Source organism: Schistocerca serialis, chromosome 4 (assembly GCF_023864345.2).
Source record: "Schistocerca serialis cubense isolate TAMUIC-IGC-003099 chromosome 4, iqSchSeri2.2, whole genome shotgun sequence".
In the NCBI taxonomy this organism is placed as follows: Eukaryota; Metazoa; Arthropoda; class Insecta; order Orthoptera; family Acrididae; genus Schistocerca; species Schistocerca serialis.
In genome coordinates, this window is record NC_064641.1 from 801,976,299 (window position 1) to 802,000,282 (window position 23,984).

Here is a 23,984-nt window from a genome sequence, read left to right on the forward strand (position 1 = left end):
ATCTCCTGTGTACATGTTCGATAGCTGTAACGATGTGGCCAGACCTACAGTTCGTGTAAAGCCGTCGGCCTGGGAACGTAGGTGGAGCGTGCCGAGTTTCTGACGTCACAGCGAGAAAAAGGTGTGTTGGGGAGTCTTTTCGAACGTGCAGAGCAATATCTAGCGTGTCGGATATCATAAACATGCGTTTGAACGTAGACCACTGAGATGGAAGAACGCATTCTACGTCACATACACGATCTCTCTCTTCAGTACTGAGTCACGACACGCCATAGTGGCTTTCATTTGAAGCCTATACCTGTACAGTTATGGCACTTCTAAGTACCAGAAAATTAAGGATCTCCCGAAATCCCGTCGTTAATTGTATGATTAGTGGTAATAAAATGACGGGGATCGTCACATGGGTGGATCAAGTATTATTGTAGCTTGCGTACTATTAAAGAATGCGGTTTCAAAGCAATAGCACACTGAGCATTCATCAAAAACGCATTGTTCTCGGTACAGTTGTTATAATTAAATATCAGCTAATAACATTTGTACAATTGAAGCTTTCAGGAGACGGTAAGATGCAAATTATTGTCATGAGCGACTGATGGTCTGTAAAGCGCATTGAGTAAAGTCATTGAATTGTATGATTGCAGGTGATGTGTTGCAGGTTCGCGTCTCACTGGATCCAAACTGTGTGTGTGTGTGTGTGTGTGTGTGTGTGTGTGTGTGTGTGTGTGTGTGTGTGTGTGTGTGTGTGCCTTCGCTTTTTCTAGCAATTTCTGATACTGTCTTATTTCTTTGATAAAACTGCATATTGTGTGATATCTGATGTTAAGTAAATATAAGTGAGCTCTTTCTGAGAAATGGGATTGTTCAATTAGCTTAATCTACAAGACAGCTTGCTCTACTTGCAGTAAGACATTTTCCGACTTCTTGTTTTAAGTTTTGTTTTTCACATGTTGCAAAGATTCTGCTGCTGAGTAGGAACAGTGATCAAGTAAGAATGACCTTAGGTAGAGAGCGGTGAATTAATATTGACTTACGTGGAGAACTTTTACAAATTTGTATCTCACTGTTTGTAAAGGAACTTTTAAAAGGCCATGTCCTTGTTGAATGAACATGATACTTTTCTTTTTGTCTTGTTCATGGATACTGAGGTTTTCTGTCTGTAGTACACGTAAATAAAAGTGTGACCAACATACAGACAAGGGTAGAAATATGTGTTTTAATAAAGTTAACGCAGTAATTTTACGTCCGTTCACTTCGTGAACAAACTTCTGATTTGCGAGCTATATACGGTCGAAAACTGCTGCTGTAGTGCGCTGCGGTCGCATATACCACGTTGAGACAAGAGTACCGTATGCTCAGCCTCATTGTTTCCGAGCAGTCAGCAGCTCTTTGGATTCGGCACGCAACGTCGACGTGCACGGTATGTGTACCGTCGGCTGAAGGAGGACGTCATCTAGGTCGTATTGCACGATCTTGCTCAGACCTATGACTCCTAATCCAGCTGCAACAAGCAATGAAGTTACCGTTACGACGAACAAATGTGTTGTCGGCTTCTGTGGCAGTCAGCACCGACACAAGCAAGGAAGGAGAGCAAGTTGCGATGGCCAGTGACAGGAATCTAAAATGCTATGTACCTTAAACTTAAAGATTAACAGAACACTTTATTTCTAAAAACGAAACAAGTATAACTTGATTACTACGCTTCAAGTGCTTCCTACTTGCAAGTACTTAGTCAGTCTCTTACTACACACAGACCGCACTTTGGCAAGGTGCACCCGGTAATGGAGATGTATTGGAACATTTCCTTGTGATTTAATACATACAACTTGTCGAAATTTGCTGATCCTAGTGTGATATGATGTTACCAGACGAAGGAGATAAATGGAAACAACGCCGGACACAAGCCATCGGTCTCATTTGGGCCAGCCGCGTAAACGGACTCTGATTAATGACTGCAGAAGTGCAAACAAATGGGCAGCTACATTCTTATTATTCCTGTGTACTTGAACGCACATCGAACCAGTGCAGCTACCTACGTAACCTCTTTCAAGGTTCTTTTAGCTATGCAAATCCTAACGCAGGACAACAGTAGTTTCGATATACAAGTCCTCGGTTTTAATTGTTCTGTCTCGCTTTCGTCTTCTAGTTTGGATTACAACGGTTAAAGTAGCTCTGTAGATGTCTGAAGTTTAGTCGTAAACGCATGTTGTGCATGAACTCCACTGAGCTGTCATGTACTTGGCTGCAGCAATAAACACTTCATTCATGTTCTAGCTTCTACAGAAGGAAGTACAGCCGACGACGATGTACAAGATGGTTAGCACTCTCCCGATTTACATGTACGAGACTGGACTCTACTGCATCTTTGGACAAACAATCATCGATCAGGTGAGAGCTTGAGAATAGTCCAGCCGACATAATGCACAGAAGCTTCATGGAAAAATGTCGGTGATTACATCATATATTGATGCTGAAACTAGTTTCCAAAACACCGTCCAACGTATGACCTTTCAACCAGTTATTACGATGGTAAAGCCTTAACAGCACATCTTTACAGTAGCTGTTCATACTATTCCCAAGTACAAAGACAGTAATTGTGAAATATGACTGAATTTTGTGTAAAAGTCTGTTATTCAGCTGTTCAAAATTTGATAGCAGTACAAATATACCACCGCTCTTGAGAAAATCGATGTACGCGTATGTACGCGTATGTACTTTGAAGTATCTGGACTCGTTTCTCCTTGATAACAGCGTGAATGTATTCTCTTTCGCCGTCCGTAGTGGCCGAGCGGTTCTAGGCGCTTCAGTCTAGAACCGCGCGACCGCTACGGTCGCAGGTTCGAATCCTGCCTAGGGCATGGATGTGTGTGATGTCCTTAGGTTAGTTAGGTTTAAGTAGTTCTAAGTTCTAGGGGACTGATGACCTCAGAAGTTAAGTCCCATAGTGCTCAGAGCCATTTGAACCATTTTTACTCTCTTTCATGGAATTCTCAGTCCGCCGGAGCAGTAACTTCACTGGATCTCTAGGAGAGTGTCCGAGGAGATTGCCCGCTATTAATCAGGAACAAACCAACCAACCACCAAACAAGGTAGAGCAGTCGTTTCTGTAATATTTAAGTGTAAAACCAGAGTTCCGTCATTCCGAACAAGGAAATGCTCTGCAGTTTAATCGTGTTCTCCAGAGTCAATGTATCATGTATCTGCCGGAAACTTGATAAATTTGTGACGGTTGTAGCTGTTACCTAGTGCTCCTATCCATCACAGGTAAGGAACACGATGTTAAAATAACCTGAGAACACTATTACCCCGTTTCTCTTAACTCTGGCCTCTCGCAGTTAGATGTGAACACCAATTCAACTTGCGATGTATAAAATTTCAGGCTGCACTAACGAGCGAGATAGCGCAATGGTTAGCGCACTGGTCTCGCATACGGGAGGGCGACAGTTTAAATCCCCGTCCGGCCATCCAAATCTCGATTTACATTTTTCCAAATTTCCCTAAATCGCTTACGGCTAATGCCGGGAACGCATCCTTTGAAAAGGTCACGGCGAATATTCCTCCCCACTCTTTCCTAATGCGAGCTTGTGCTGCGTCTCTGATGACCTCATCGTCGACGAGACGGTAAACATTGATCTTCCTTCCTGGCTGCACCAGAACCTGATTCAAATGTTCGATTACAATGAGCAGCACGATCGTACTTCCTTCACAGCCCACAACCACTACGTTGAGAAGCCATCGTATTTCGTGGGACTGTAGATAATACTTAATACGATTTTTCGAACTCCAAGTTCGTTGGTTTGGAAAATGTGTCAGTATTTCCAGATGTAATGAAGTATAAAATTTCTATTTACTTAATACCTCGGCTACTAGATGGACATGTTTTCAAACAGAAAACAATAATAGCTGCATTTGTAGACAGTAATAAAGTATTCTTTTTTTTTCAAATTTTGACATGGAATTAAATGATACTATCACATTGTAGCCTCTGCTTTTTTATTTAAGTTCGAAAATAAATTAATTTTCACGCTTTGGGCTGTAAATCATTTTTTGTTAGTCCAATATACTCTTCATGAACGTAACTGTTGCACTGAACAAAAAGCCTCATATCAGCTACACGATCCTCTTCGCGAACGCAACAATACCAGCTCATGGATGAAATTTGTAGGCCGGTACTTGTGGTTGATTGAGAGAGGTTTTGGGGATTCTTTGTTCGGCAGTACTTGCTCCCCATCAATGTCTTTACTTTCGTTGTTAGTGAATAGTGACTTCACGGCTACTAGAATGTTGAGAAGCATTTGAAATAGAAGAATTTAAAGAATGGGGAACCCCCACACTTCCATTTTTCAATTGATGTCTGCACAATACGTGCGTGTGGTACAGTGTGCGATTTGTGCTTTTACCAGTGGGGGGGGGGGGGGGGGGGAGGGGGAGGGGATGTCTTAGGGGGCTAGTAGAATTATATATGTTACTAGCTTGGACCGTGGCGTTACCCATGGTTAAACAGCTATTTATAAATAGATGTTAATGCCGAAACTCACTATTGACGCGCATGCACTATCAGAAAAGCCATCCCTTGTTATATCTTCAAAAGTACATTATAGGTAAAGCTTATTTACAAAATCATCTACATACGGGTACAGATATAAGAGAGGAATTCAAAAAGTAGAGGCACATTTGTTAAAAGTTGTACTTATTCTGATGATAGAAAACTGAAACATATTAATAGTATTAATAGTAAGACTTATTAAAAACTTTCAGTGTTCGGCTCCACAAATTTAAATTATATGTAAAGTTTTATTATAATGCGTGGGAAATAAACATCCCAGGTTGGGATGCATAAACTAAAACCAGAGGAGGGGATGGTCTGATGCAGATGGGGGGAAATCCCCCCCGTGCAAATCGCACACTGGTGTGGTATCGATAGCTACGATGCCACGGCGCAGGTTGGCACTACGACACCGACACAGACGACAGTGCCCTCTAGCCGACGCTGTCCAGATCTACGAGCTCCGCTCCCAATTCAGCCCATTTGATCAAAAGCAGACAGGCGGGACACTTCGCTTCAGCTTCGCTTCGTATAGAGACTTTGCACTACTTACGACGAGTCTAAGACTTCGCACCTACGTGCTCATCATTGCGAAGTTATATAACCATTTATAAACGTGTTTTTGCCTATAGTAAACATCTATAATTTTAGACGCAGTACCGAAGTGCTTGTCCACTCCTGCTCCTACTCGCTTTCGTCACTCAGCCAACATTCCAATTTTCCGGAGCAGACCTACGCGCCGCCTTCCAGGCGGGATGCAAAAGTGCGTATGGCAGAGAGTTATTCTCAAAGATGTTCGGCGGGATCTCGGACAAAGCTGAGGGAACGAATACAGTTTCCGGAATAATGTCTGGATTACACCGAGGTGACAAGTCATGGGACACCTCCTACTATCCTGTTGGACCTCCAATTGCCCTGCGTAGTGCAGCAACTCGACGTGGCAAGGACTCCACAAGTCATTGGAAGTCCCCTGCAGAAATACTGAGCCAGGCTGCCTCTACAGCCGTCCATAATTGGGAAAGTGCAGCCGACGCAGGGTTTTGTGCACGAACTGAACTTTCAATTGTGTCTCATAAGCTTTCGATGTGATTCATGTCCGGTGAACTGTCCAGATTGTTCTTCAAACCAACTGCGAACGATTATGGTCCGCTGACATGGCGCATTGTCGTGGGGAGATGAAGTCCATGAATGGTTGCAAACAGTTTCCAAGTAGCCGACCATAACCATTCCCAGTCAGTGATCGGTTTACTTGGATCATAGGACCCAGTCCATTTCTTGTAAAAACAGCCGACAGCGTTATGGAGCCTTGTTGACACTTTGAGTCTGTGTCTTCATGGGTTCTGCTCCACAGTGGAACCCTACCATCAGCTCTTACTGTCTGAAATCTGGGCTAACATGACCAGGCCACAGTCACGTGATATGGCCACCAGCCTAGGATAGGTGCCACACGTGTTGTCGTGCTGTTGCCACAGACATTCGCGTCAGTTGCCTGTAGAGAGAGCCCATTAACGCCATATTTCGCCGCATTGTCCTAACGGATACGTCCATCGTGCATGGCTCGACAAGTGCTGTCAAAGGATTATTTGGAAGGTGGAATGGCGCGTCGTGGTCTTCAGCAATGAAAGCAGATTCTGCTTGCACTCAGGTGATGGTCGGTTTTGTGTACGGCTTAGACCTGGTGAGTGCTGTCTCATAGAATAGTGTAAGGTTGAGCCAGATAGTACGGGATTATATCTTTATTTTATTTCAAAAGGTTTATTTCATTCTCATGTTACGGTCAAGCATTAGCCAGTAGCTTCAGCTGTCTGTAATTTTCTCGTCCCATGGTCTGGCAGCACCAAGGTGGGAAATCTCGATCAAGCGCATCCCTCGTGTGCTGACGAGGTAACGCCGATTAGGCGAAGCTGACTAAGCCACGCTTCGGAACTTTCCATGCCGCCCCCGCGGTCCTGGCCAATCAAGGAGGGGGAAATGGCGTGGCCATGCTGGAGGTACCCTGCCGCCCATCAGCCAAAAACGCACTCTCTGCCGCGCACCCAGTGACCGGGAACATCATCTTCCCTTCCTGGTGCTGCCGCGCCAAAGACTTTGGTGAAGTTAAAGAAACGTGGTGGCAGCCATTTGGACAAGTCCGAATGGCGTGGCAGCTACAGAAACTAACTTTTTTGCGAATTATGTTTCGCCCACCATTACGTCTTGGCTCACCCTCGTCTCCCCAGGCCTGACTCATGTTGCCCATTTGAATTTGCATCTGTTGGTTTTTCTGCCAATAAATGGCCTCATTTCAAGAAAAGGTGTCAGAACAATTTCTTTCAACACATTCGCCCACCGCCTTAGCCGCCGCTAACAGAGCCATTCCTGCACAGTTCGTTTCTTTAAGACACACTGGCCCCTCCCCAGAGCTTATAACCTGGGGTGCGATAAGCTACAACTCTAGTTCACCTGTTTCTGGAGGAGACTCTAACCCTCATTCTGTATATGCAGAATGTTGTTAGTATCATTCTTTTCCCGTTATTGCAATAGGAAGGTGATATCTTGCTTCAACAGGATAATGCTCACCCCCACACAGCCCACAAAACTCAGCATTCTCTTCAAGATGTGCAGCAAAGTTACTGGTCAGCAAAATCTTTGGGCTTGGGTCCAATCGAGGACATGTAGGGCATGGTGGGAAGAGAAATGACTCCTGTCACTCGTCAATCAACAACGCTTCCAGAACTACGTGAACAGGTTGAGCAGGTATGGCATAACGTATCGAGGACAGTATTCGCTCTCTGTATGATGAATGAATTTCATAGTCAGCGCCTGCATTGCCGAACATGGAGGCTATGCGACATACTAACATGGGTGTTTCAGCATCGGTGGATACCTGGTACCTCGTAACCGCTTCTGCTGTTGGTCTGCAAATGTAATTATTTCATGTACTTTATACACACCGTTGCAACAACAAATCTTGAGTTAACTGGAAACCCCTAAAAGGGTGCACTAATTTTTTTCTGGCAGTGTAGTTCCTCCTCTTGTCCTACCTTTGGAGTTCAGTGTTGTACTAATTTCCTTTCAGCTATTCCATAAATAATGTGGTTGCAATTTGATCGTCTGGGAATATGGAACGTTCTTGATGCTTCCCTCAACGACATGCCATCAGGAACAGCAGCAGAAGCTAATAGGATCTGCTCCTTTGTCAACATGGCCAGTTTCTGTTGCACGCTTACCACTAAAAAAAAAATTCTTTTCTGAACTATTATATGCAATTAACTACGCTCAGTTTATATCCCTTACAAAAGTTATAGTTCCAATCCAGACAGTCTAAATACTGTAACTCTTCAGGCTTTCCCGGCGATCTAATGACATCTTGGGTTGTCGGGTGTTCTGCCGGATATCAGCGTCGTACTTGCACGATATTTCGGTCACGTAGCTCGAGACCTTCATCAGGTGCGACCTGAGACTGCTCCTCGAGTGGACCTGGTCCAGTATTTATGCCTATGGCCTTCCCCCTCCACCAACGGCTGCAGGCGCTTCCTCTGTGGTCCGCGCGGACCACAGAGGAAGCGCCTGCAGCCGTTGGTGGAGGGGAAGGCCATAGGCATAAATACTGGACCAGGTCCACTCGAGGAGCAGTCTCAGGTCGCACCTGATGAAGGTCTCGAGCTACGTGACCGAAATATCGTGCAAGTACGACGCTGATATCCGGCAGAACACCCGACAACCCAAGATGTCAGTCTAAATACTGCTATTTTCTCATAAATTTTAGACAATCTAACTGGGAAACGCTGATGGAGGCTCATGAAATAGTATAACAAAACAATGAAAAAACTTTGAAAGTCTATAATTCAGTAATTCGCTTTGGAAGGAAGCTAAGATTTACATAAAAATAAGTCTCAGAATATCTTATAAGGACACACCTTCCCTTATTGGTTTCATTGCACCATGACCAAATATTTTTGATTTGGTACCTAAATACCTGAATGTTGCTATATTACACAGTGAAATACTAAAATAACATTAAATTACCTACGAAATCATGCATAAACAATTTAAGTGAACTATCACATATTCCTTAGCCAAAAACGTTGCTACATAAAGTACATCGAACTGCGCACCAAACTAACACGTCAGCACACGGCGATACTAAGAGCTGGTGGAGGGAACAACCTCGCATCAGGTGACCAGAGTCACTTCATATTGAAGAAGGTACTGCCCATGTAGAAGTCCTCCTGCGTACAGCTTTCACAGATGGCCAGTAGCCTTATCATGTATCTGTCTTGTTTGGGTCACCTAACTTATTTTAAATAAATTGAAGAATTTGTCGCAACAATCGTAACTTCGTCGAAAAGTGTTCTGGATAATTTTGAAGCTGCTGCTATAATCGGTGAAGGCATCTGCAGTATGGATGGTCTACATTCAAAGGGTACATCCGAAACCTTTTCTTTCTCATGTTCAAGAAACACTTTTTTTGGCGTCAATCTATTTTGCTCTGCACACAGTAATCCACTCAACTAGCAACTTGAACAGTCGCAGGGTAAAGACTTCCTGCGAGAAGCTAAATGCCCGCGTGGCCAGCGATGTGCTAGCAGTGAGGCTGTAGCATAAATGAAGGAGAACAGAGTTGTGCCCTGTGCCAGCAGCGAGAAGTGAAGTGCCAGCAGCGCGGTTACGTCGTTAACGTACTGTTAGTATGCAATAGTCTCAACGTGATAAGAATGGCCACTGCCTGGATCTACACATTCCTCCCAGTCGCCTCCGAAAGAGCAGCATACTATTGTCACATTCTCCTGGGGGTTCATATGAGCTACAATTTGTTGGCAGTGGCCATCAGCTGGTGCTGATGACCGCAAGCAACCGCTGCAAGGTAGATCTTAAATTTTTTCTCTCTCTCACGGTAGTGGCTTAATGTTCGAATGACCTTGCTTTGGAGCATGCCAATTCGGTGGGCAATTTTGCGTTCCGGCAACCCTACTTCCATAAAGCAGTGGCTCGCAAACTTGGAGGTAATTACCGACTGATGGGTAAAATGAATTTTTCTGAGGGGTGCCCCCCCCCCCCCCCCCATGAACCATGGACCTGCGCAGGATTAGCCGCGCGGTCTAAGGCGCTGCAGTCATGGACTGTACGGCTGGTCCCGGCGGAGGTTCGAGTCCTCCCTCGGGCATGGGGGTGTGTGTTTTTCCTTAGGATAATTTAGGTTAAGTAGTGTGTAAGCTTAGGGACTGATGACCTTAGCAGTTAAGTCCCATAAGATTTCACACACATTTGAACATTTTTGAACCATGGACTTTGCCGTTGGTGGGGAGGCTTGCGTGCCTCAGCGATACAGACAGCCGTACCGTAGGTGCAACGACAACGGAGGGGTATCTGTTGCGAGGCCAGACAAACGCGTGGTTCCTGAAGAGGGGCAGCAGCCTTTTCAATAGTTGCAGGGGGGCAAGAGTCTGGCTGATGGACTGATCTGGCCTTGTAACACTAACCAAAACAGCCTAGCTGAGCTGGTACTGCGAACGGTTGAAAGCAAGGGGAAACTACAGCCATAATTTATCCCGAGGGCATGCAGCTTTACTGTATGGTTAATGATGATGGCGTCCTCTTGGGTAAAATATTCCGTAGGTAAAATAGTCCCCCATTCGGATCTCCGGGCGGGGACTACTCAAGGGGACTTCGTTATCAGGAGAAAGAAAACTGGCGTTCTACGGATCGGAGCGTGGAATGTCAGGTCCCTTAATCGGGCAGGTAGGTTAGAAAATTTAAAAAGGGAAATGGATAGGTTAAAGTTAGATATAGTGGGAATTAGTGAAGTTCCGTGGCAGGAGGAACAAGACTTCTGGTCAGGTGAATACAGGGTTATAAATACAAAATCAAATAGGGGTAGGTTTGATAACGAATAAAAGTAGGTTTGATAATGAATAAAAAGAATAGGAATGCGGGTAAGCTACTACAAACAGCATAGTGAACGCATTATTGTGGCCAAGATGGACACGAAACCCACGCCTACTACAGTAGTACAAGTTTATATGCCAACTAGCTCTGCAATGACGAAGAAATTGAAGAAATGTATGACGAAATAAAAGAAATTGTTCAGATAGTGAAGGGACACGAAAATTTAAGTCATGGGTGTCTGGAATTCGGTAGTAGGAAAAGGGAGAGAAGGAAACGTAGTCGGTGAATATGGATTGCGGGTGAGAAATGAAAGAGGAAGCCGCCTGGTAGAATTTTGCACAGAGCACAACTTAATCATAGCTAACACTTGGTTCGATATTCATGAAAGAAGGTTGTATACATGGAAGAAGCCTGGAGATACTGGAAAGTCGCAGATAGATTGTATAATGGTAATACAGAGATTTAGGAACCAGGTTTTAAATTGTAAGACATTTCCAGGGGCAGATGTGGACTCCGACCACAGTCTATTGGTTATGACTTGTAGCTTAAAACTGAAGAAATTGCAAAAAGGTGGGAATTTAAGGAGATGGGACCTGGATAAACTGACTAAACCAGAGGTTGTACAGAGTTTCAGAGAGAGCGTAAGGGAACAAATGGCAGGAATGGGGGAAAGAAATACAGTAGAAGAAGAATGGGTAGCTTTGAGGGATGAAGTAGTGAAGGCAGCAGAGGATCAAGTAGGTAAAAAGATGAGGGCTAGTAGAAATCCTTGGGTAACACAAGAGATATTGAATTTAATTGATGAAAGGAGAAAATATAAAAATGCAGTAAATGAAGCAGGCAAAAAGGAATACAAACGTCTCAAAAATGAGATCGACAGGAAGTGCAAAATGGCTAAGCAGGGGTGGCTAGAGGACAAATGTAAGGATGTAGAGGCTTGTCTCACTATGGGTAAGATAGATACAGCCTACAGGAAAATTAAAGAGACCTTTGGAGAAAAGAGAACCACTTGTATGAATATCAAGAGCTCAGATGGAAACCCAGTTCTAAGCAAAGAAGGGAATGCAGAAAGGTGGAAGGAGTGATGTACTTGAGGACAATATTATGGAAGTGGAAGAGGATGTAGATGCAGATGAAGATGAAATGGGAGATACTATACTGCGTGAAGAGTTTGACAGAGCACTGCAAGACCTGTGTCGAAACAAGGCCCCCGGAGTAGACAACAGTCCATTGGAACTACTGACGGCCCTGGGAGACACAGTCCTGACAAAACTCTACCATCTGGTGAGCAAGATATAAGAGATAGGCGAAATACCGTCAGACTTCAAGAAGAATATAATAATCCCAATCCCAAAGAAAGCAGGTGTTGACAGATGTGAAAATTACCGAACTATCAGTTCAATAAGTCACGGCTGCAAAATACTAACGCAAATTCTTTACAGACGAATGGAAAAACTAGTAGAAGCCGACCTTGGGGAAGATCAGTTTGGTTTCCGTAGAAATATTGGAACACGTGAGGCAATACTGACCCTACGGCTTATCTTAGAAGCTAGATTAAGGAAAGGCAAACAAACCTTTCTAGCATTTGTAGACTTAGAGAAAGCTTTTGACGATGTTGACTGGAATGCTCTCTTTCAAATTATGAAGGTGACAGGGGTAAAATATAGGGAGCGATAGGCTATTTACAGTTTGTATAGAAGCCAAATGGCAGTTATAAAAGTTGAGGGGCATGAAAGGGAAGCAGCGGTTGGGAAGGGAGTGAGGCAGGGTTGTAGCCTCTCCTCGAAGTTACTCAATCTGTATACTGAGCAAGCAGTGAAGGAAACAAAAGAAAAATTCGGTGTAGGTATTAGAATCAACGGAGAAGAAATAAAAACTTTGAGGTTCGCCGATGACATTGTAATTCTGTCAGAGACAGCAAAGGACCTGGAAGAGCAGTTGAACGGAATGGATGGTGGCTTGAAGGGAGGATATAAGCTGAACATCAACAAAAGCAAAACGAGGATAATGGAATGTAGTCAAATTAAATCGGGTGATGCTGAGGGAATTAGATTAGGAAATTACACTTAAAGTAGTAAAGGAGTTTTGCTATTTGGGGAGCAAAATAACTGATGTTGTCGAAGTAGTGAGGGTATAAACTGTAGACTGGCAATGGCAAGGAAAGCGTTTCTGAAGAAGAGAAATTTGTTAACATCGAGTATAGATTTAAGTGTCAGGAAGTCATTTCTGAAAGTATTTGTATGGAGTGTAGCCATGTATGGAAGTGAAACATGGACGATAAATAGTTTGGACAAGAAGAGAATAGAAGCTTTCGTAATGTGGTGCTACAGAAGAATGCTGAAGATTAGATGGGTAGATCACATAACTAATGAGGTGGTGTTGAATAGGATTGGGGAGAAGAGAAGTTTGTGGCACAACTTGACTAGAAGAAGGGATCGATTGGTAGGACATGTTCTGAGGCATCAAGGGATCACCAATTTAGTATTGGAGGGCAGCGTGGAGGGTAAAAATCGTACAGGGAGACCAAGAGATGAATACACCAAGCAGATTCAGAAGGATGTAGGTCGCAGTAGGTACTGGGAGATGAAGCTTGCACAGGATAGAATAGCATGGAGAGCTGCATCAAACCAGTCTCAGGACTGAAGACCACAACACGCAACAACACTGAGGGGTAAAACCTAAACGATTCGATTCTCTTTCAGTTACAAAACTAATTTTTTTTTTCAAAAGGTCGTTACTATTACAACTTTATTATTAACTTGTATAATCAACATTGGAGAGTTACAATCACTTTTTCACAGTTAGTAGTATTAATTCGGCGGAAGTTACAGGTTCCTCACATGGTCCACACTAGACACATGTTGTACTTTGTCCCGTACATTGCTGATGAAAAAAGTGACATATAAAAGTAAAAAATGCTAATATATCAAGAAAGTCTTCCCGAAGTTGTGCGTAGTACCTGCAGTCGTCCCGAAATTGCTTCATTACTTTCTTCGAAATAGATAAATGAATTGACAGAACAACAGAAAAGTAACTATTTAAGGCTGTACACAGTATTATTATTATTAATTATTATTACTATTATTATTATTATTATTATTATTGCTATTATTAGACTGGTTATACGAAAAGCATTAACAGCCTACAGCCGTCCAATTTGTGCCAGTTCAAAAGTAATCAAGTGACTCAAAAACAGTAAATATACTGCACACAACTGAACTTCTTTGATTTCAATTGGGGTTCCAGTATGTGGGCAAGCAAGTGCCGCAGTGGAGAGGAATAATGCAGGGCAAGTGTGTTTTGTAGCAAGCATCAACCATCACTGTACATAGTTACGTTCCTATCAGAGAAGAAGTTGTGGGTATAAATGCGATGCACCACGAATTCCTTTGTCATTCATTCTAACACCTTCCCCCGGCAAACACACACACACACACACACACACACACACACACACACACACACACACACACACACACACACACACACACACGCGCGCGCGCGCGAAGTAAATATCATTCATCTTTCATCATTTTAAAAATAAAATTGTTCCAAGAAAAATTTTTCATTCTACAGTTTATTTAGGTGATACAGTTCGCGGAAATGTTGTGGTGCGGGGAAATAGTGTCAGACTGCACTCGGGGGTAATGGTCTAAGAAAGGTTCGGAACCACTGATGTAAAGAAAGTGACAGTGCGTGCATGGCTTATGGTTGAAATGACCTTTCCAAGTTCGTTGAGGGACACAACAACGCAAACAAGCCGCATTATCACGCCCACACCTTGAGTACCAGCAAACTCTGCTCAACTGCATTGTGATATGGTTCTAGTTTTCTCTCCATTGCAAGGGTGATTTCCTCTGGTCAAAAGAATATTGAGAAAGAAGTCGTCGATCTAACAATATAAGTTATACAAGTCATAAAGTTGGTGCTAAACTAGTTCTCAGTAGGTTACATTTCCGACAGAAAAAGACTGACGGCTTTGAAAATTGTCAACAGACTTTTTTTAGATGGCACTAAATAGAACTAATTAACATATCGCAAACTACGCCACATATTAATAAAATCAACTAATTTTTATGCGTGTACTTTTTGGAGTAATACCACCAGGTCTTACGTGCGTGATTGTGCCTAACTTGCTTCGTATTCCATCTAAGACATCGTGAATTTGTGTTGTTTTGCTGCCGGCCGCTATGCCGAGCGGTTATAGGTTCTTCTAGGCGCTTCAGTCCGGAACCGCGCTGCTGTTACGGTCGCAGGTTCGAATCCTGCCTCGGGCATGGATGTGTGTGATGTCCTTAGGTTAGTCAGGTTTAAGTAGTTCTAAGTCAAGGGGACTGATGACCTCAGATGTGCTTAGAGCTATTTGAACCATTTTGTTGTTTTGCATCTTAAGTGATCCCAGTTATCTTCTAACTTAGTTACGTTTTTATTCCTTTGGAAAGTATTAATTAAATAGAAAAAATGTAGGCTAGGCATTATTAAGAGTACAAAAATGCTGATTATTTCTGTGTATACGATGCTTGTATTAGAATTACGCATTAGTGTAAGTATTAACATCCTCGTTTTAATCAAAGCATGAGGTATTTCGGTAACGTCCATTCGAACTATGTGTTGTTACCAGTTTGACATTCAGCACTACATTGAAAGTAGAAAGTACCTCTGCTTCGTCACTCAGGTTCAACTTTCTATCGTTTGCACTTCTGACAATTTGTGATGGATTGCATTGCGCTAGCGTTGCCTCACGTATTCGTGTTAGGTCGGTGCATAAGTTGGTAGTGTTTTTGTTTTGCATGTTGGTATTGCGGTTGTTATGGGTTTATTTACCGATTGTCGTTTTTAATTTGTCGTTCACTGTTGCAATCTGAGTTTACATATTGTCATTGTTTCATCTGGTGATAGTGAATGGAGCTGTGGACGCTGGAAAAAGGAGTGCCAAGTGGAGGAATCGGAACATTTCCGACATACTCTTCAGTTGAGTTCGATAGGGACTTGCCAGCAGCGGAGGCAGCTAGAAAGTTATAAGCCGTTTATGGAGACAATGCCATTGGTCAGAGCACGGCAGGAAAATGGTTTTCTCGTTTTAAGAAGAATCGTTTTGGCGTTAGTGACTCTCCACGTTCAGGAGGGCCTTCAGGATTTGATAAAGATCGTTTAAACGCATTAATCCACAAAGATCTAAATCAGTGTACTCGAGAACTGGCAGATGACATTAACTGTGATCATTCCTCCATGGCGCGACATTTGCTTGCAATGAGGAAATTCAAAAGTCGAGTGTATGGGTAGGGCATGATCTAAGCCAAAATCACAAAAATCAGCAGGTGGCCTGCACCTCTGCTTACTCGTCACCAACTGGCTGGTAAATAACATTGATCATTTGTATCTTGGTGATGAGAAATGATGTATTTATGTTAACATAAGTAAAATAGAGGAATGGTTGAGAACAAACAAAGCAGCAACTCCCTGTGCTAAGACCTGCGCTCGTCCACAAAAGAGGATGTTATGCATCTGTGATAGTGTGGTGTGTAACGAATTGCTTCCCCGAGGAAGGACATTTACTGTCAACAACTGGCACTTCTTGTAGATGCATTCCAAGAACAACGGCCAGAAAGACTGCATGAAGTGGTGCTATTCCATGGTAACGCCCGCGCGCAGTTTGCTAGACTGACCAAAAAACAGTATACAGGATTTGGGTCGAGAAGTCACTCCGCACCCACTTTATTCACCTGATCTTGCGCTCTCCGTCGAACAACCTTCAAGGAAATTCCTTTCCAGATGAAAATGCGTCCCAAAATCACGTGATTTCTACGGTAGCGGAGTCGAAAAGTTACCCCAGTGTTGGCAGCCTGTTGTAAATAAAAAATGGTTCAAATGGCTCTGAGTACTATGGGACTTAACATCTATGGTCATCAGTCCCCTAGAACTTAGAACTACTTAAACCTAACTAACCTAAAGACATCACACAACACCCAGACATCACGAGGCAGAGAAAATCCCTGACCCCGCCGGGAATCGAACCCGGGAACCCGGGCGTGGGAAGCGAGAACGCTACCGCACGACCACGAGCTGCGGACCTGTAAATAAAATAATGGAGAATCATGGAGGTCACAAACCTGAAGCCAATGTCCGCCGTCTTATGTAACCCAAAACCATTAGGTTCACCTCATTTATACCTCTAAAGTTCATCGCAGTGATACTTCCCTGTGATGTCACTCTGACGTGCCCACATGCAGTTTTGACAGCTGGGAATAATTATCGACCTCCGTGATCGTATTCCAAACAAAATCTGGTGCTTTAATTGTGTAGAGACGTAGTTATTTCTTAAGAAATTGACATTTCAATAATCGTTCACATCATTGACGTGCAGAAGATAAGACAGCGTGCCTTGCTTCTTTCCTCGTTTTACACTTACATGGGCTAACAAAAATCTCGTAGGTACGTTTTTTGCAAAAATGAAGGTTAAAAATGTGTATACGAGCTAAAAGCTGAAAATGTAACGAACAATAAGCAGTACCAGTAAAAAAAAAGAAAAAAAGAGAAACACCATTGGTTTCGGAATTCCAGCTTAATTTGCTATCGATACAAAAGCAGTAAAAGTGAAATTACACGGTTTATGAAAGGATTTTTCTCACATTATAGCCTTCTCTTCTTGGTTATTCAAAATATATCAAAGCAAAAACAAGTTGCATAAACGAGGTCAGATGTGTCGTATTACTACAGCAAATGCGCATAAACGTTCCAAATTGCCTCCCTGACACTATGTTGTTCGTGTAAGCTCTATAATTAGTATTTAAAAGAGCTGTTGGATGGACACGACAAAAATAATGAACAAGAAGCAATTGTAACAGCAGTCTGCTAATGTTTTGGGCTCTCTAAGCTGGCGGCAGGCCGGGCCCAGTCTGGGTTCAAAACAACGTACAGCGTAAGTCTATAGTGTTATCTCCCTTCTTTTTTTGCTTCCATGAGGAGAATATATTGTTGATGACTAAAGTCTCCGTAACGTGTATGACTCCGCGCACCTACCTTACACATTTTTCCACAGGCAGCGTCCACTGTTCAAAGTGCCGTCATTGCGAACAAGAGGTGATCGAGACGTGTAACAATGGTACCCCATACCATCACGCCGGATGATACGCCAGTATGGCGATGACGAATACACGCTTCCAATGTGCGTTCACGACGATGTCGCCAAACACGGATGCGACCATCATGATGTTTTTACAGAGCATGGATTCATCCGAAAAAATGACTTTTTGCCATTCGTGCACCCAGGTTCGTCGTTGAGTACACCGTCACAGACGCTCCTGCCTGTGATGCAGCGTCAAGGGTAAGCGCAGCCTTGGTCTCCGAGCTGATAGTCCATGCTGCTGCAAACGCCGTCGAACCGTTCGTGCAGATGGTTGTTGTCTTGCAAACGTCCCCATAGGTAGACTCAGGGATCGAGATGTGGCAGCACGATCCGTTACAGCCGTGTGGATAAGGTGCCTGTCATCTCGACTGCTAGTGATACGAGGCCATTGGGATCCACCACGGCGTTCCATATTACCCTCCTGAACCCACCGATTCCATGTTCTGCTAACAGTCATTGGATCTCGACCAACGCTAGCAGCAATGTCGCGATACGATAAACCGCAATCGCGATAGGCTAGAATCCGACCTTTATCAAAGTCGGAAACGTGGTGGTACGCATTTCTCCTCCTTACACGAGGCATCACAACGACGTTTCACCAGGCAACGCGGGTCAACTGCTGTTTGTGTATGAGAAATCGGTTGGAAACCTTCCTCGTGTCAGCACGTTGTAGGTGTCGCCACCGGTGCCAGCCTTGTGTGAATGCTCTGAAAAGCTAATCATTTGCATATGACATCTTCTTCCTGTCGGTTAAATTTCACGTCTGTAGCACATCATCTTCGTGGTGTAGCAGTTTTAATGGCCAGTAGTGTAATTTAGCAAAGAAAGATTGTTTGAAAGTAATCAGGCTAATTAAGAAAATCTTAGTTAGTGATTTGAGGAAAAATTGGAATATTTAACGAAAAGCTGTCTGTCTCCTCAAGACCTAACTCTTCATATAGTTAAAGATTTTAACATTTTGTGCAAAAAAAATTACATTGCAGTGATATTTAACTTCAGTAAAATAAAAAATTGAAATAGCAGGCTCAAAAATTTTTGTGAAAAGATATGTGTAAAAGTAAGAAGAAATATAGATTAGAGACATACAATGAAGCGCCAAAGCAACTCGTATAGGCATTCGCATTCAAATACAGGCAGAATACGACGCTGCGGTCGGCAACCCATATATAAGACAATAAGTGTCTGGCGCAGACGATACATCGGTTACTGCTGCTACAGGGGCAGGTTATGAAGATTTAAGTGAGTCTGAACGTGGTGTTATAGTCGGCGCACGAGCGATGTGACACATCTGATATAGCGACGACGTTGGGATTTTACCGTAAGACCATTTTACGAGTGTACTGTGAATATCAGAGGTCCAGAAAAACATCAAATCTCAGTTCCGTTCTAGCAAGATCTTTTTCCGACCGCAGCGAACGACTACTGATGAGAATCTTTTAGCGTCACAGAAGTACTACCCTTCCGCAAATTGCTGCAGATTTCAATGCTGGGCCATCAACAAGTGTCAGGGTGCGAAACATTCAACGAAATATCATCGATGTGGGCTTTCGGAGCCGAAGGACCACTCATATAGCCTTGACGACTGCACGAAACAAAGCTTTACGCCTCGCCTGGGCCCATCAACACTGACCGACATGCCCCCCCCCCCCCCCCCCCCCCTTGGGGGCCCACAGTCCTTTTGTTGGTACGTGTGTGGCTCGCACGGGGCCCCGAGCTTTGCAGTCTCCTTTCCTTCCCAGGCTGGATTACCATCCTTGTTCCTCTCCCTCCCTCCCTATCCTTACTCCTTTGTCCCTGCCCCCTCTTTTTCCCCTCTTAGTTGACTTTATGCCGGCCTGGCTATCCTCCTGGCTTTGTTTTGGTCTATGCTATTGTATAGTTTGCTGTTTCCATCTCCTTTTTGGCGTTTTTGCTCCCGTTGGGGTTTGACCTCCATTTCCAAAAATTTTTCATTCAGTGTGAGCCATTTGGGGATGATCGGCATACCTAGCTTCCATGGTGCAGGTTCCTCTCCGCCTCCCGTTGCCCTCCCCTCTTGCTTTGCACCCTGCCCCCCCCCCCCTCCCACTAGGTCACCCACGGTACCCATTCCGTGTGGTGGGGCTATTAAGTACCCACTTGGCTGCGCCCCCTGAAACCACAGGGATTACACTGCTAGTAACTGAGCTGTTAATGCCTCATGAATGCCCAGGAGTCGATGCTCATCACTTTGGAGCACCAGAACTCCCAGCAATGGCCGCCATCCCAGACAGCCCTTGCTGTGGCTGGGTGCCGCCTCGGGATGAGCCCCTGATAATAGTGGGTGGTACTACAGCAGACACTTTGTGCATGAAGCGACAAAAGCTTCACAATCCTGGCCATTCTGCGGCAGTCTCTAAGAGTGGTAGTAGCAAAGGTGAAACTCCTTTGATCCTTCGGACTTTCCCCTCCCTGGCCACCACCTGGGTGGAGGGTCAAGTACGCCAGCTTGGGTTGAAACCTTTCCTTCGGTACCTGGTTTGTACCAGGACAGATGGCGAAAGTTTCGCCACGACCAAGCCTTTGTTTTTCGTGGAGACGATTGAAGATAAGAATGGCGAAGTTGAATCGATGAGTAAAACGTATCCAGTGCTTTGGTCACAAAGACATCTTCTGCTGCCCAATCTGATGCCCTGCATGCTTGTGACCATCTCGGTGACATACCAGTCCCTGTCACGCCCCACCAATCTTTGAACTCGGTACAGTGGAACTGTACTGGGTATCTGCGCCACCTTCGAGAGTTGCAGCCCCTTCTTTCCTTCTACTCTGCCGCTTGTATTGCGGAGACCCATTTTGTCAATTCTTACTCACCCGCCCTTGTGGGTCCCATGCTTTCTGTCGGAACCAAATTGGCCCTTTGCGGGCTTCTGGTGGTGTTTGCACCTTGGTCCACAAGGACATTGTTAGTAAATGGGTTCCCCTCTATACCACTCTATACCACTCTGTAAGCCATTGCTGTCAGGGTCCATCTGGCCACTCCAGTCACAATCTGTAATCTCTACCTCTCATCTGACAGGCCGCCCACATCCCATGCCCTCACCACCATTCTTCAATAACTCCCTTCCTGCTATTAGGGGACTTAAATGCCCACAATTCTCTTTGGGGTAGTCACAAGACTACTGCTCTGGGCAGGACAGTTAAAGCTGTTCTGGCAGGACTTGACCTCTGTTTACTTAACACAGGCACTCCCACTCACTTCACTGTGGTGCACGGCACTTTCTCTACCATTGACCTCTCCATCTGCAGTCCCAGCCTTCGTCCCTGCATTCAGTGGGGAGTCCACAATGACTTACGTGACAGCGACCATTATCTTATTGTTTTGACCTTCCTTCAGTGTCTCTCGCTCCATCACCCTCCCAGATGGGCCATATCTAAGGCTGATTGGGGTGCCTTCTCCTCTGCTCCCATCCCCCCTTTATTGCCACACGACAGTGTTGATGAATCTACTCAGTCTTTGACTGCTGCCATCCTTTCAGCAGCTGTTTCCACAATCTCTTCTTCTTCAGGTTCCCCACACTGGAAGATGGTCCCTGGTGGACTCCGGAAATTGCTGCAGCCATAAAAGACCGCCATTGTACTCTTCAACACTTCAAACGGCACCCTTCTACTGCCCTTCTTCTGATCTTTAAACGACTCCACACCCAGGCCCGCTACCTTATCAAATTTCAGAAACGGATTTGCTGGGAACGATATATAGCTGCCAAAGGGCCACACACCCCCTCTTCACAAGTCTGGGCGAAACTCAGGCGAATTTTTGGCCACCGTCCTCCCACCAGGGTTGCAGGAATTCCTGTGCATGGTGTTGTCGTTACCAATCCAGACTTTGTAGAAAAAAAATTTGACTCCACACTTTGCTCAAATTTCGGCATCAGTTCAGTATCCACCCACGTTCCTCCTCCTGAAAGAGTGCTCAGAATGACTGCCTTTGTCTTTTCTTTGTCACATTCAGCGAGTGGGAATTTGCCAGCATCCTCGCCCTTTGGCCTGACTCGGCTCCTGGACCAGATCGGATACATAACCAAATGCTCCAACACTTATCGGCGGCTGGCCACCATCGTATACTGACCCTCTTCAACTATCTGTGGAGTGAGGGGAAAGCATTATTGTTCCGGTGTTGAAGCCAGGGAAGCCACCTCTTCAGTTGAACAGCTACCATCCAATTAGCCTTACTAACACCCTCTGCAAGCTCCTTGAATGCATGGTGAGTCAGCGGTTGTTTTGGATCCTTGAATCCCGCGACCTTTTGTCATCGACTCAGTGGTTTTCGCTGTGGCTGCTCTACAGTGGATAACTTGGTGCAACTGGAGTCTGCTATCAAGTCAGCTCTTGCCCATTGGCAACACCTCCTTGCAGTCTTCTTTGATCTGCATAAAGCCTATGACACCACCTGGCGCCACCACATCCTCACCACCCTTCACGAATGGGGCCTTCTTGGCGCTCTGCCCATTTTTATCCGTAACTTCCTTTCTTGTCGCTCTTTTTGGGTCCAAGTTGGCTGCTTCTACAGCACTCCCCATCGGCAAGAAAATGGGGTTCCCTTGGGTTCCGTGCTGAGTGTCCCTCTCTTTCTCATAACCATTAATGATCTGGTGACAGCTGTTAGGCCGACAGTGTCCCCCTCTTTGTATCCTGACGATTTTTGTATCCACCTTGCTTCCTCCGTAATGGGTGCTGCAGAACGCCATCTACAGGGGGCAATCTGCCGGGTGCATTCATGGGCTCTCTCCCATGGCTTTCAGTTTTTGGCGGCCAAGACATGTTCCATCCATTTCTGCCATCGCTGTACAGTCCACACCCATCTGGAACTGTTCCTCAATGGCCATCCCCTTGAGGTAGTGGACACCCATCGCTTCTTGGGTCTGGTCTTTGATGCCCAGTTGACATGGCTCCCTCATCTTCATCAGCTGAAGAGGACGTGCTGGTCCCATCTCAATATTCTTAAGTGTCTGTGCAATACCACCTGCAGTGCAGACCACTCTGTTCTCCTGCGATTGTATCAAGCGTTGGTCCAGTCTCATTTAGACTACAGAAGTTCTGTCTATGGTTCTGTGTCGCCTTCAACAGTGAAGATCCTAGACCCTATCCACCACTGTGGGGTCCGATTTGCGATTGGTGCCTTCCGGACTAGCCTCGTACTTAGCCTTCTCGCAGAGGCAGAGTTTCCACCACTGCAACGTTTTGCACCGACAACAGCTGTTATCTTAGGCACTCCACATTCACTGCACCCCAAAGCACCCTAATTATGGCCTCCTTTATCCAGACATGGAGATCACCCTGCTGCAGCAGCGGCCATGATGTGGGCTTACCTCGGCTGTCCGCATTCAGCCTCTGTTTTCTGAACTCCAGCAATTCCCTTTACCGCCTCTCTTCTCTGCTCACGCACTTACCCCTCCTTGGTGAGTCTCTCGGCCACAGCTCTGTCTTGATCTCTACACCAATTCAAAGGATTCTATCCCTCTGTTGGCCCTTTGCCACCAGTTCTGCTGTCTCATCAGTTCATTCCAGGGTTCAGATGTGATTTATACTGATGGCTCCATGGTTTCTGGCCGCACTGGTTTTGCTTACACACATGCACGATGCACAAAACTTCGTTCCTTGCCTGATGGCTGCAGTCTTTTTACTGCAGAATTGGTAGCCATCTTGCATGCACTGGACCATATCCATTCCTTCTCAGGACTATCCTTCACTATCTGTAGTGACTCATTGAGCGGTTTGCACGCTATTGGCCAGTGCTTCCCTCGCCACCCATTGGTCATCACTATTCAGGACTCCCTTTCTCTCCTTGTTCAACGTGGATGCTTGGTGGTTTTCATTTGGACCCCAGGCCATGTTAGGATTCCTGGCAATGAACTTGCTGATCGACTGGCTAAATTAGCTACTACCAGGCCATCTGCTGCTATTGGCATTCCAGATATAGACCTTAGCTTGGCATTATGTCGTCAGGTTTTGGGCCTTTGGGATGCAGAATGGCACGCTCTTTCTATGCCGAACAAGCTCAGGGTGGTTATGGATTCTACATCTCCATGGCAGTCCTCCTCATGGGCCTCTCGTAAGGCCTCTGTCGTCCTATGCCGGCTCCGCATCGGGCATACTTGCTTGACTCACAGTTCTCTCTTCAGTCGTGAGGACCCCCTCTCTGTCGTTGCAGATCAATGTTGACTGTGACTCACATCTTATTAGACTGCCCCAACTTAGCCACCCTGCAACGGACTTTTAGCCTTCCCGACTCGCTACCCCTGTTTTGGCTGCCAGTGCCTCAACAGCGGACCTCGTTTTACGTTTTATTCGTGAGGGGGGGGGGGGGGGGGGAAGGCTTATCGCTTTATTTAAGGGAGGGGCCTTATAGATGAGTGGAGGGGTTGGCAGGCTCTCATGCTCCCCCCTTTGCCCCGACTGGATTGGCTTCAACTGGGCTTGGTGGTTCACCCC

At 45.1% G+C, this 23,984-nt stretch overlaps 1 protein-coding gene across 1 annotated transcript in view; it reads left to right on the forward strand.

Moving 5' to 3' along the window:
* Positions 1-23,984, forward strand: part of LOC126473210 (odorant receptor 43a-like) — a 57,020-nt gene that overhangs the window by 12,840 nt on the left and 20,196 nt on the right. The window contains exon 2 of the mRNA XM_050100119.1: positions 2,272-2,385. Within this exon, the coding sequence (XP_049956076.1) occupies positions 2,272-2,385 (114 nt within the window). The remainder of the gene's footprint in view (positions 1-2,271; positions 2,386-23,984) is intronic.